The sequence below is a fragment of the Lissotriton helveticus genome, chromosome 11, assembly GCF_964261635.1.
Source record: "Lissotriton helveticus chromosome 11, aLisHel1.1, whole genome shotgun sequence".
NCBI lineage: Eukaryota > Metazoa > Chordata > Amphibia > Caudata > Salamandridae > Lissotriton > Lissotriton helveticus.
In genome coordinates this window covers 311,959,918-311,974,269 of record NC_136072.1, presented here as the reverse complement: position 1 = coordinate 311,974,269, position 14,352 = coordinate 311,959,918, and the positions used below count along the sequence as shown (strand labels likewise).

General features: G+C 44.5%; 1 protein-coding gene across 1 annotated transcript in view; it reads right to left on the bottom strand.

The window, feature by feature from the left end:
* SAP130 (Sin3A associated protein 130) overlaps positions 1-14,352 on the bottom strand; it is a 696,083-nt gene that overhangs the window by 544,390 nt on the left and 137,341 nt on the right. The window contains exons 7-8 of the mRNA XM_078665599.1: positions 10,222-10,346; positions 9,537-9,681 (exon numbers count right to left, since the gene is read on the bottom strand). Coding sequence (XP_078521725.1) covers positions 9,537-9,681; positions 10,222-10,346 — 270 coding nt within the window. The remainder of the gene's footprint in view (positions 1-9,536; positions 9,682-10,221; positions 10,347-14,352) is intronic.

Below are 14,352 nucleotides of genomic sequence, written 5' to 3'. Positions count from 1 at the left end.
ACATTCCAAACAGTCCGTAGCGGCCGCCATCTTGTCTCTCGGTAGGATCGAACAGCTGAATGGATTTGCACGAAACTTGGCAAAATTGTAGGGACTGGTAGCCCGATGTGCCTTTGCTAGGTCTCAATATATGTGCTTCAGTGCATTTTGAGAAATTAACGTTCAGAAACAAGATATATATCTGTAACAGCGCTCCGCTTCGCGGAGATAAAATTATATGTGTATTACCTAGCTGTTGCTAGCACCAGTTAGCGACGGCTAGTAGAAGATAGCGACCATCTTGGGCCCCACTTTGCATGTGAGTGATATTTATCACTAATGACATGCAAAGTGGGCATGCCAAGATGTTAGCGACTGGAAACAGTCGCTAACATCGCTATCTCCTATTATCAACTTTTGGAAATATTCGAGATAAGGGCGAATATCTCCAAAAGCTACCACCTGCCCTGAGCAGTTCTTAGCCATGTTATCCAATGGGAGGTGGATAACATGGCTAAGAGCATTAGCTCGGTAATGCATGAATATCGCTGAGTTTTCAGCGATATTAATGCATTGCGGTCGTTTTTTATCGTATTTCCGATAAACCTTGATAATAGCAAGGTTTATCTGCGATAATTTCTGACGGTAAAAAAATGGTTGCTAAGCATCGTTAGGGATAAATATCGCTTAACTTTGGTAATATGCCCCAACGTCTGTTAACGTTCGATTCGAAGGAAATCAGGAAGTGTTGAAAAACATTGTCTGCGCCATCTTGTCTTTTTTCAAATGCCACACTTTTGTCGTGCACGGCAGCCATTTTAGATGCCTTGACCAGACCCACTCTGTGCACGCTGTCGATCCTTAGCATGGCTCCCCACCCTCGCAAGCATCTCCCCCAGGCAGTGGTCACCCCCGCTCTCTGTCTTATGCATGGGTAATAAACCTCCCCCATCTGCGCTGCTGTTCCCTGAGAATCACACCCTGTGCCCGCCCGACACCTCCCTTTCGCCCTATTCACTACCGCACCCTCTGACACTCCTTTTCCTCTGTGTCCGATTGTCCAGGCTGGTCCTAGGGTATCAGCTAGCCCTGCAGATGTAGTTTATGGCCACAGCTGTAAAGAATCACCCCTCTTCAAAGGAGTTATAGTAGATCAAGGCCCACACTCGATGAGATCCGTCACAGCAGAAGCGTTGCTATTATCTGAAAACCATCCTGTATTGTGATTGGGGAGGGGACCGAGCCTGAAGCGGAAGATTCCAGGGATGACTGTTTGTACATCAAAGTTTTTACAATTATGTGTCACATTAAAAATATATAGCACTCCGACAAAGTAGTAAGATTATAAAACTTTAATAATTTATAAATATATACAAGAAAACAAAAATAGTAATAACATATAAACATTTTTAGGGAAAAACAACGAAGTAGCGGTCGGCTGTGCGAATAGTCCCAACGCAGCACAACGTCCAGATTTCCGGCGTGGGGCGTCGCGGGGGGTGGGTCATCAGTAGCAAACTGTTGTGCGAATAGTTCCAAGGCAGCAGAACGCGCCGAAATCTAGATGACACGAAAGTGATGTCTAGTAAGTTGCCACCCAGCAAATAACGGCATGGGGCGTCGCGGGGGGTGGGTCATCAGTAGCAAACTGTTGCGCGAATAGTTCCAAGGCAGCAGAACGATGGCACCAAGGTGATGTCCAGTAAGTTGCCGCACTGGTTTTGGTATCCTACAATGCTGCTCCGAATAACGGCGTGGAGCGCCCCGGGGGAGGCGGCGTGAACGGGCCTCTCCAGGTGGAGTCTCATCTGTTGTAGTGGGGCGCCCCTTTACCGTTTCAGTTGCCATTCCGTCCGTTTTTGGTCCACTGTGTCAAAAGCCGCAATTCAGCTGAGTTGTGCCCACTCTTGCGGTGCAGCGATAGGCGGCTGTCACAGGACTCTCAAAATGGCGGCAGGCTGTTTCCTTTTTGGGCCTGGTGCACTGAAATGGCCCTGGGACACCTTGGAAATCGGACGCTTGTCTGCTAGGTCTTGGACCCCATTCTCGAAAGCGTCCCCTCCGCCTTGAGAATTCATCAAAAGTTTTGGGGGCTCCGACTCCTGCAGGCTTCTGGTGGGGAGCGGCTGCCATGATTGCTCGCGGAATGACCACCACTGAGCTACGAGATGGTGGTGCTTTCATGCTGACGCCAGCTTCGGTCTGAAACATCCAGAAACAAGGTGGGGCTTTCATCGTTTGGGAAAAAAAAAAAGTTTTCATCCTATGAAAAGTGTTGTTTTTAGGTCACATGATCATGCCTTCCATCATTAGGAAACCAAAAGTAAAATGAACCAATGAAAAGTTTTATAAACAAGTCACATGACCTGTTATGCGGCATTGGGTGTAAAATGCGGAGAAAATACGTTGGCACGTGAGGCGGCGTCAGTAGCGGACCGATGTGCGAATAGGCCGAAGGCAACACAACGCGCCAAGATCCGGATGGCACCGAGGTGGTGTCCAGCAAGTTGCAGCACTGGTGTGGCCATCCTACAATGCTGAAAGTCGGCGTGGGGCGCCCCGTTGGCCTGTGAGTTTGCGTCAGTAGCGGACCGATGTGCGAATAGGCCGAAGGCAGCACAACGCGCCAAGATCCGGATGGCACCGAGGTGGTGTCTAGTAAGTTGCCGCACTGGTGTGGCTATCCAACAATGCTGAAAGTCGGCGTGGGGCGCCCCGTTGGCCTGTGAGTTTGCGTCAGTAGCGGACCGATGTGCGAATAGGCCGAAGGCAGCACAACGCGCCAAGATCCGGATGGCACCGAGGTGGTGTCTAGTAAGTTGCCGCACTGGTGTGGCCATCCAACAATGCTGAAAGTCGGCGTGGGGCGCCCCGTTGGCCTGTGAGTTTGCGTCAGTAGCGGACCGATGTGCGAATAGGCCGAAGGCAGCACAACGCGCCAAGATCCGGATGGCACCGAGGTGGTGTCTAGTAAGTTGCCGCACTGGTGTGGCCATCCTACAATGCTGAAAGTCGGCGTGGGGCGCCCCGTTGGCCTGTGAGTTTGCGTCAGTAGCGGACCGATGTGCGAATAGGCCGAAGGCAGCACAACGCGCCAAGATCCGGATGGCACCGAGGTGGTGTCTAGTAAGTTGCCGCACTGGTGTGGCCATCCTACAATGCTGAAAGTCGGCGTGGGGCGCCCCGTTGGCCTGCGAGATGGCGTCAGTAGCGGACCGATGTGCGAATGGGGCCAAAGGCAGCGCAACAATATTTTCTGATTTGAAGACACCACAAGGCGCTGAGATGCCAAGATCCGGATGGCACCGAGGTGGTGTCTAGCAAGTTGTGGCACTGGTGTGGCCATCGTACAATGGTAAAAGTCGGCGTGGGGCGCCCTGTTGGCCTGTGAGATGGTGTCAGTAGCGGACTGATGTGTGAATGGGGCCAAAGGCAGCGCAACAATATTTTCTACTATATTTTCGGAGTAGAAGACACCACAAGGCGCTGAGATGCCAAGATCCGGATGGCACCGAGGTGATGTGTAAGTTGCGGACCGATGTGCGAATGGGGCCAAAGGCAGCTCAACAATATTTTCTGAAGAGAATACACCACAAGGCGCTGAGATGCCAAGATCCGGATGGCACCGAGGTGATGTCTAAGTTGCGGACCGATGTGCGAATGGGGCCAAAGGTAGCGTAACAAGATTTTCTGTATGGAAGATACCACTAGGCGTTGAGATGCCAAGATTCGGATGGCACCGAGGTGATGTCTAGCAAGTTGTGCCACTGGTGTGGCCATCGTACAATGGTAAAAGTCGGCGTGGGGCGCCCTATTGGCCTGTGAGATGGTGTCAGTAGCGGACTGATGTGCGAATGGGGCCAAAGGCAGCGCAACAATATTTTCTGACTGACACCACAAGGCGCTGAGATGCCAAGATCCGGATGGCATCGAGGTGATGTCTAAGTTGCGGACTGATGTGCGAATGGGGCCAAAGGCAGCGTAACAATATTTTCTGTATGGAAGATACCACTAGGCGTTGAGATGCCAAGATTCGGATGGCACCGAGGTGATGTCTAGCAAGTTGGTGTGGTCATCCTACAATGCTGAAACTCGGCGTGGGTCACCCCATTAGCCTGTGAGATGGCGTCAGTAGCGGACCGATGTGCGAATAGGCCGAAGGCAGCACAACGCGCCAAGATCCGGATGTCACCGTGGTGGTTTCATAGTTGAGAGGCACTTCATCTGCAGTGGGGCGCCGAGATCCGGATGGCACCGAGGTGATGTCTAGCAAGTTGCTGTACTTGTGTGGTCATCCTACAATGCTGAAACTCGGCGTGGGTCGCCCCATTAGCCTGTGAGATGGCTGTTCTTTGGATTTGGGCCTGGTCCACTAAAATGGCCCTGGGACACCTTAGAACTCGGACGCTCGATTTTTTTTTCCTTTCCTGTACATGCAAAAAAAGGTAAATGCCCGGTATGTTACACGCTTCATCTGCCACGATGAACTCTCCAGAGGAACCGAAAAAAAATATAGTTGTGGTAACTATACCATGCATCGTCATATGGAGAGGTGGCACCAATTAATTATAGTGCTGCATAAAAGAGAGATTTGGAGGAGAACCCCTGACCTGCTAGTACATTCATTAAAGAAGTGGCACTGAGAGCTTCAGAGGCAAGGGAAATGGTCCCAAATATTTAGAAGAACTTTGGAAAGATTAAAATGACATGTTTAGATTGTGGTAAATTAATTTCATGTGGGCAGATGAGTGTTACTCTAATAAATACAGCATATGAACATCATCATAGTCGATGGTTGGTAGAGACATTTTGACTATATCCTGGACCTGCCCGTCCTCGCCCAAAATGGCGCCGGAATAAATGGGACTCGTAACTCCTTGTTGTGTACTGGTTGCAGAACCTTGAAATCACGAGATACGTATGCAGTTTTGAAGCACATGGCGGGCGGGGACGAGAATTGATTGAATATTTCGACATCCCTATTGATATTAAGTTCTGATGTGTTATTGATTACTGTACTGTTGAAAATTCGAATTAACGTCACCCATGGTACTTGCCCGCAAATGTATATCTAGATAATTTTATTGTAACTGGCCCTGTCGTATTTTAATTATAAAATGTACGTCCACCGATTCCGTAACTGTTAGACACCTTAGTTTTTGCAACCTAATGGCCCGCCCGTTACGTTCCTCTACAGTGTAAATGTCTATTCATCATATACGATTACAGTTTGCTCCGTGGCAGGCCCACGTGGTTATAGGCTCGTATTTGTATAATGAAATTTTCACAATAAAGGTTTTTAAAAGAAAACATGGTAGTAGTGTATACATTGGTAAAGTTTTTAATAATAGTCACTGTTTTAGAATCATTAAAAGGCAAGTGAAATAAAGCAGACCAATTACATGAAGGGTAAAAGGTATAATACGAAGGAACGCAGTAAAGATAAATGGTCAAGGGCTGTTGTGTTTTCTATTCCTGCAACATAAAGTGATCGATAAGAATCTCATATTCAGGCGTATCGGCGACTAAGACAGCAGGTCGACCCTCTTTTGCTCAACGGCTCCGTCATGGGACGAAGAAACGCTCTTTTTCTCGAAAAAAGAATATATTTTACTTGCAGGACAGTTGTAAAATTTCCAGGAAAGTACATTAGCCTGGAACATTATAACATATATTTAAGAGAAAATAATGTTCGGAAGTAATTAAAAGCGTAATTTTTAGGTGATATGACCAAGGCTTTCATCATTAGAATAAGAAAAGTAAAATGAACCAATGAAAAGTTTTATTAACAAGTCACATGACTTGTTATGCTTACGTTACGCGCTGCGCGCCCCAGATGACTTCCGGATGCGCTAACGCGGCGCGTCATATGACGCATTACGCGACAACGCAGGTCCAGAATATAGTCAAAATGTCTCCACCAACCAGCGGTCGAAACACAACCCCTTTCAGCAGGCTAAATAGTTCTGTTAAATGACAACAGAAGGGACAGGCAACAAGAACCATCAGTCAAAGAGGGGAGGGCTAGTTCTTCTCTACCGGGCTACATTGGGGCGCTACCGGAACTGATCGAATTGGTAGTCTACAGTGTTTCTGGATGTTTCAGACCGAAGCTGGGGTTAGCATGAGAACAGCACCATTTCGTAGCTCCGTTGTGGCCATTCCGCAACCAATCATGGCAGCCGCTCTTTATCGTTATTTTGGGCGGGGTGGGTGGCGGAGCCGAGCTGTTTTGCAGCCATCATTGTGTGGAGTTCAGTTCATCTCACTAGTTTTGTATTTGTCATGAGGGGTTGTTCCTAATGTTTCTATTTTAGCGAGGTCAAAAAGAGATCCCATTAGTGGCCTACTGATTTTGCTCGATTCCTTTTCTTTTTTTTTTACACGATTTTTCGTTATCTGCAAAGACTAAACAGAGTATTGCGACTCTGTGTTTGTTTGTAAATAGAGAATGAACCAAAGAGAACTAATTCTAAAACAGTAAATACTTGGATAACAATCAATCAAATGGAGAGAGAAGCAGGCACGACGGATTACAACGGGGGCAAAGGCCTGCGTTAACTACCTTTCACTATCTGCAAAGAGAGAGTACTCCTAATAGAAATGAGGGGGGGGGCACCATTCAAAGCAGATCAGTGTGCATAAACACGAAAATGTTTTCACTTACCACGTACTTGACATTCGACAGCTTATGATATTTGCTATTAAAAAACCATTGAAATTCACTGAAAAAACCATAGGTTATAGACCATATATAGTTAGGAATTAGCATTTACAAAACCTTGAAAATTCACTGAAAAAACCATAGGTTATAGACCATATATAGTTAGGAATTAGCATTTAAAAAACCTTATTTTACTCACACAAAACCATTGAAATTCCATATATAGTTAGTTGCACTAACTATATATTGCGCACCCGCAATCCACTGCTGATCATGTCACATATTACATCATTCATGACATGGTCAGTGACATCACTGATGACATCACTGATGACATCTCAAATGACATCACTGATGACATCACTGATGACATCTCATTTGACATCAATGACCACATCACTGATGATATCATTCATGTGACAATACAATGCATCTCCTCACATTTTAATATAACCTCTGTTTCACCCAGTGTTAAATACAGAGTATAATTTTTGAAACCATTGACACACCAATACTAGTTACTACATACGTACTCACTGATTCCTACGTCTACACACACATTCACTCATTCACCCATACAATCATTCATACATACAATCACTCATCTTTACAACACTATCATATGCACTCATACACCTATACAGACACTCACACTCTGCCACTCATCCATGGAGTTACTCACACACCTAGTCAGTCCTGTAAAGAATCAATCACACTTCCATTTTCTTGTCTATACAGTTAAACATAGAGCACCTTACATTTTCAAACATATAGTAACACATACTTACTTTCTTATACAATCATTGATACAAGTACACATTGATCTGCACAGAGTCACACACCTCCCAGCCAGCCACACACACACTCAGTCTCCCATACAAATACTTGGACAATCAATCAATAACCCATATAGTTAATCATATAGCTACTGATCAACACATGCAGTAGTTTACAGAACAACAGACATAATGATGCACAAATTAAGACAGTTTAGTCACTAACCCATGCACTCAGTGAGACACATTTAATCACTCACTCATACATTCAGTCATGCACCTACTAAATCCTTCGTCCAGACAGTTATACATCTACTCATTCTTCAATATCTAAAACATATTTAAACTTTACAGAAACACACAGTCACTGGATGATGTCATCAGTGATGTCATCAGTGATGTCATTTGAGATGTCATCAGTGATGTCATCAGTGATGTCACTGACCATGTCATGAATGATGTAATATGTGACATGATCAGCAGTGGATTGCGGGTGCGCAATATATAGTTAGTGCAACTAACTATATATGGAATTTCAATGGTTTTGTGTGAGTAAAATAAGGTTTTTTAAATGCTAATTCCTAACTATATATGGTCTATAACCTATGGTTTTTTCAGTGAATTTTCAAGGTTTTGTAAATGCTAATTCCTAACTATATATGGTCTATAACCTATGGTTTTTTCAGTGATATATATATATATATATATATATATATATATATATATATATATATATATATATATATATATATATATATATATATATATATATAATTTTTTTTACAGTGAAGCCATCATGGTGCTGGGGAACTCGAGTTGCTGAGTTTCCTGCCCAGGGAACTCTGCATAGCTTCGCTGGAACTTACAATAACTAAGAATAAATGTAGACATTGTAATCCCAGCACGTCTCTGATTAATACGATTAAAGGTCCTCCACATAATCTATGTCACCGGACCTCAACTACTACACATGGGGGGGCCCACTGAAGGGAATTGCAGAGGGGGATGTAATCAACTGGGCACTTTCATCCATATAATCTGGCACTGTGAACCTATTCAATGTTACTGGCAGAAGGTGCACGATGTGATCAGTGAAGTTTTGGCAGTTCTCTGCCCAGAGGCACGCAGATGCCTCTTAAATATCTGGGAAACCACTGACCTCAACACTCACACTACTCAATGGGTCACACTCTGACTCATGGTAGCCAAGAGAAACATCGCACAGCTCTGGGGAGCTACGCACGCACCCAAAATAGCAGACTGGAAGACAGATCTCGACTGGTGTATGCATGGGGAAAAGACTGTCTATATTGCCCGAGGCTGCCCCCGTAAATGGTCTAGGATCTGGGACTCCCGGAATACGTATCGTGGTAATATGTGTACCGCCTCGTAATATTGACTGTGATGATGCCCCTTCTCCATGACACCCAATGTAATATCCTATTGTATCTATGCTTGTATTTGTCTCCACTGTATTTTCAAATGTCACATCCACTGTACTGTACGTTCATGTCGATACATGTTAATAAAAAGATATTTTTAAAAAATTAGACATTGTAGGGGCATATCTGCTCATGTAGATATGCCCACACCTGAGATTGAGTGCACCCTGTTAGAGGGCTTATAAGGCCTACTATAAGGGTGACTTACCTATACCTTTGCAAGTGCTGCTTGGACATGGCACAGAGGAAGTGTGCCACACTGACTTTTGTAGTTTTTGTCTGCACCAAGGCATGCAGGCTGCAGTGGCAGTCAGCACGGCTCTGGTGCATGGTCCCTAGGGTGGACCCTCTTCAGTCCCCATGCCCTAGGTACCAGCGAACTATTTACTAGGGACTTGGAGGGAAGATCTGAAGCTGCTAATGGTAGTACAGTTTTAGGGAAAGAACACTAGTACTGGGAACCTGGACAGCAGGGACCCAGTACTCTACAGTCAACGTAGCATCAAAAGCCAGTGGTGACAAATGTAAGGATGGGTCCAGATGATGTCAAAAGAATCAATTATCAAAAAGGACCATCTTGAGTATTGTGTAAGAAGAACAGCAACAATACACTTCATCAGAAAGTAGGAGAAACACAAGATTACACATTAACATTCTACCACTACCACTAGCTACCTGGGTCATGGCATGAAGCTGCGGTTTCTGTGTTCCGAGTGCTGGAAGTGGTGGGAGTGATATCCGTGTGGAGCTATCCCGTTGCTGTGTAGGGCGTTGGCTGCCAAGACCCCCAGATGGGTGCTGTTGGAGTGACAGGGTTTGCCTATCGAAAAAATAAAGATTACACATTTTCCATTGTTTGGAGTTTGCTAACATGCATTAGACACCCATTTAATAACCTTTTTCAGTGGCCAAAGACTTGAAAGAAGAATGTAATGTTCACATCTGAAAACTACCTGCAGATGACTACAGCAGGGAACAATGGTGAACACTAGCATTTGGATTTAAACTGGGCAACATTAAACACACTTATGACACCTGGTCCAGTCCACTATCAAGTACATCTTAGGCAACTAAGGGCTTGTTTTAGAAGTCAATATTGAATCAGACTGACTGGGTGCACACAGTCCATCCTCTACACTGTCAGACAGTGTTGATTGATACGATTATCATGATAGAATTAATAATATGTCAAGAACTGAAACACTATGAGACAAAATGATAGGTTTCATATCAGAAAGCAGAACTTGCATCAGAACACATGGCAGAACTAGCAATGCTCTAGCAACTGGTTAACCCAAGCTATACAATGTGTTGCACTACCTTATACAAGATACTTGTTAGGTCTGTTCATACACCTTACCTGAGAGATTGTTCTGTTGCATGTGCTGCTACAGTAGTTATGACTGGAGATTGGGCTCTGGTGGCTGACACAGTAGCTACAACACCGGGACACAGTGATGTGGAGGTGGTCACAGGTGGTCTGGACTGTAAGCAAATTTCAAACATCCACAAATTAGATGGGTAGCAAACTCAGGGCAGGATTACACATTTTCTGGTGCAGGATCCATTCGAAGTGTCTGAGAAATGTAACACTTGGCAGCAATAATAACTATGATTTGAAAGTGGTTGACTGTATATTAGATGACTGAATGATGGATTTTGAAAGATCTTACAAGACCAGTTCTCTATCAATAAGGGTACCTTTTTTAAATCTATAAACATAAAATAATTCTGTTTACATGGGCAATCGCAGAACATTACATTGTAGAGATTTTTTTACCCTCTCTATAAAAAAACCTGTCTGTGCGTCAATTTGTTTGTTTTATACTTTAAAACATTATACAGCGCAAATATCAACACCCATTTAAACAAAATTGCAAATGGGATTTAAACCACACTACAGTGGTATGTGTTCCTGCAAATAAGAGACTATGGGCCCGATGTAGGTAATCCCAGATTACCGATTCTTAAATAACTAATCATACCGATTCGGTATTTAAGAACAGGCAAATGGGATGTAGGTAATTTTTCTTAAATAATTACCGAATCGGTAAGTTTCGGTAATTACCGAATCGGTATTTACCGATTCGGTAATTGCCATTCATTCCTATGGGCCTGGTGGACCATAGGAATGAATGTCAATTACCGAATCGGTAAATACCGATTCGGTAAATGGGGGAAACATTTAAGGGTGGCAGGGTGTCACTGACACCCTGTTGCACCCCTCAAATGTGTATGGGTGCACATGTTGCAGACATACATGCCCTAAGGGCATGTATGTGTTAGGAATTGGGTCAGTCCCCTCTCTATTACCATGCTGCATTATCACATGACTTACTGAATATGGGTAAAAGTGGTGTTTTCCCATGACTCCCTGCTTGGTTCCTTTTCCGTGTTGGGTTTTTGGGCTCCTGGTCTTGTTTCCGGCTCCCAGGACTGGGCAGTCTCCTGAGGCTTTATTCCTTTGTTCACGGGCTCGTGAGCATTGATTTGTGAATCCCCTTGTGTTTCGGTTCCTGTTCCCTGGGGTTTTCTGGTGTTCGAGTGCATATTAGTTTAGGGGTCACTGGGCTCAGTGACCTCTGCTTTGCTCTGCCGCCACCTTCATTGAGCGTTTGCTACGTTGGGAGACGTGTTCCGCGGCTTTGCTTTCTGTGAAAACTAACTACCTACACGCGGATGCGTGTACATCGGCAGTGCGAACTTCCGCGTCTTCTGTAACCGCTCCATATCGTTAGAGGCGGTTTCAGGCCGTTTCACGAAGCCTGTGATTTACCGGCGTACACGGCTGCGGCGCCGCACATTAAGGACATCGTTCTGTGAACACTTATTGGACATTCAGTTTTATTGGCAACTAATCGAACTCAGTGGGGTTTTTTTTGTGTCTATGACTTTCCCCCCCAGTATTGATAAATAAGAAACGGGTGGAAGAGCTTTTCTAGCCTATTTTTGTTTCTGCATTGGAGACAGCATTACGTGTTCACGTCAGCCAGCACTCCTTGGGGAACCACTCGCCACAATTCACGGTAAGGGGACTTTGTATCCCTAGGGGAGTTCTTTTGTCTTGTGTATGATGCAGCGTGGTTTCAGTATGATGGGAGGGGTTCTGTCTTAAGTTGTACTGTGCCCCTTTTGTAACCCTGTGTCCTTTCCTATAGGTGCTGCTACTAGACTGCTGTCTAGACTCCTTGGTGGTGCCACGAATTACACGGTGTTGTCTTCCCCGTCTATCCTGGTTTTGTTTCTCCCACCCCAACCCTGGGCTTCCCTGTTTGCTCATAGTGTTCATTCCTGTGGGCTGCAGCGGGGCAGTGGTAGAGGTGTGGGCCATACTTCGCTCCTGCAGTGTTCCTGGCATTAGAGGTGGGTAAAACCTAACAGTATGTCTGCAACATGGCACTGTTGGAAAAGCAAAAAAAATGCTTTTTTTTAAGGTTTTCATTATTTACCATGGTGGTAAACAACGAATCCTAAGATGGGAAAAGCACTCATTTGAGCGTTCCCTACATTTCAGATTCGGTAATTTACCGATTTGGTATTTTTAAGAATCAGTAATTTACCTAATTCTTAAATACCGATTCGGTAAATTACCGAATCTGAAAGGAAGCCACCTACATATGAAAAGCCTAATTCCGGTCGGTAACGGCCGAAATTCGGTAATTTCGGCCGTTACCGACCGGAATTACGTTTCCTAAATCTGTCCCTAAGTCACTACCTTCACTCTTGCCCCTTTTAGGGGTCATCCCATCAACTAACAATAGTGGGTTAGGAGTTCATGGTTAAATCCAGTCAAAGCCTTGAAAGCTAGAGATAGTCTCACTGAAGAATAGCACATACCCATTATAACTGGAAACGGCTGTTGCTTCTTAACCGCATGCGTGCGGGCGGAATTCCGCTCGCACGCTGAGATTTGCGGTATCGCATGTTACGTGACGAGCTGGGCTCGTCATGAGCGTGCGAGGAGGCTACCTCATGACGAGCCCAGCTCGTCATGAGCGTCGAAGGGGTTAAGTAGTAAATGGAGTAATCCCTGGAAGGCAGGTGGAGGAGGGTGCAGCTAATGGATGATGGTTAGCCAGGGCATAGATCACAATAGTGACCTTCAGCAAAACAGAGGGGGTAATAGCCCAGTCAAATGAGGGGAAGAAGCGAGAGGAACGGGAGGGGTGGGAATAGTCACTTCCTGTAAGAAAGTGGCTCTATATATACTGGACCAAAGTAAGGTACAGTATGTATAGAGTTCCCAGTCTCCAGAGGTATGACAGAGGTTAAAGTCAGATATGACCTAACTCTCTAAAGTGGTAGCTTGGTCGAGCAGTAAGGCAGTATCAGAGGACAGTGTAAAGCATTTGTTGTACACACTCAGTCAGCAAAAGGTTTCACACACTCAAGAACTGAACTCTAGGCCAATTGTTTTATATCAAAAGATATAGTTATTTTATTTTAGAACCAACAGGTATCAAAATATACTTTTCTCAATATGAGTGACTTTACATAATTACTTTGCAAAAAGGCAATAGACTTTGTAAGAACAATAGCTACAGTGGTTGCAATAGGTAACACAATTTCAAACAATTTAACATTGAGCTCAATGGGTTTTTCTACATAAATGCAGTTGATTACTTTATGGATTACTTTTCTAACCACAGGACTGGATCATGGATTCAGTCCAGGGACATAAGCTGTAAACAGTTGAGTAAAAGCGTTTTGGTTACAGTTGTGATTTTTAAGGAATATAAATGTATTTTCAAAGTTGACACTTTGAAACTTTTCAGTGAAAACCCACCAATGTTATCCTATGGGAGGAAATTCAAGTCACAGGTAAAGTACATTCTCGTTACTTTTGTAATCCAGTACTGGACTCCTAAGTTCAGCACTAGGACCTCTACCTAAGACAGGTAAGTAATTACGTTTTAGTAGTTGGTACGATTTTTAAGGAATATTTCTAGTTTGCAAAAATCGACAGAAGGAATTTCAGAGAAAAACAGTCAATGGTTTCCTATGGAAGAAAATTCAAGTTACTGGTAAGTACAGTTAGGGTTACTTTTGAGGTTCAGTACTGGGGTAAAAGGTACAGCACTGGCTTCTCTCCTGATCACAGGTGAGTATTTCGGAATTCGTTATTCGGCTGATTTTAGATGAATATTTTAAAGTTTCAAAACTCCACACTTAGAAGAAATTTCAAATGAAAACGAGTCAATGTTAACCTATGGAAGGAAAGTGAGTTATCAGCTTTTAGGTAAGTACTCGACTGGTAGAGTTAAGGTTCTGGGCATAGACTCGGGGGTCTCCCAGGGTCGGAAAGGTACAGTTGTTACACCCTCAGCGGCACAGGGGCAGCCGGGTGCAGAGAGAGTAGGCCCAATGCAATACAATGGAGGGTAGGGGGCCTGTGGTTGGTGGCTGCAAGCAAGCAGGCCATGTGGCTGTGGGAGCTGAACTCCTGATCACTAACTTTATAAATAAATACTCAGGGCAAGTGGGGAAGTAG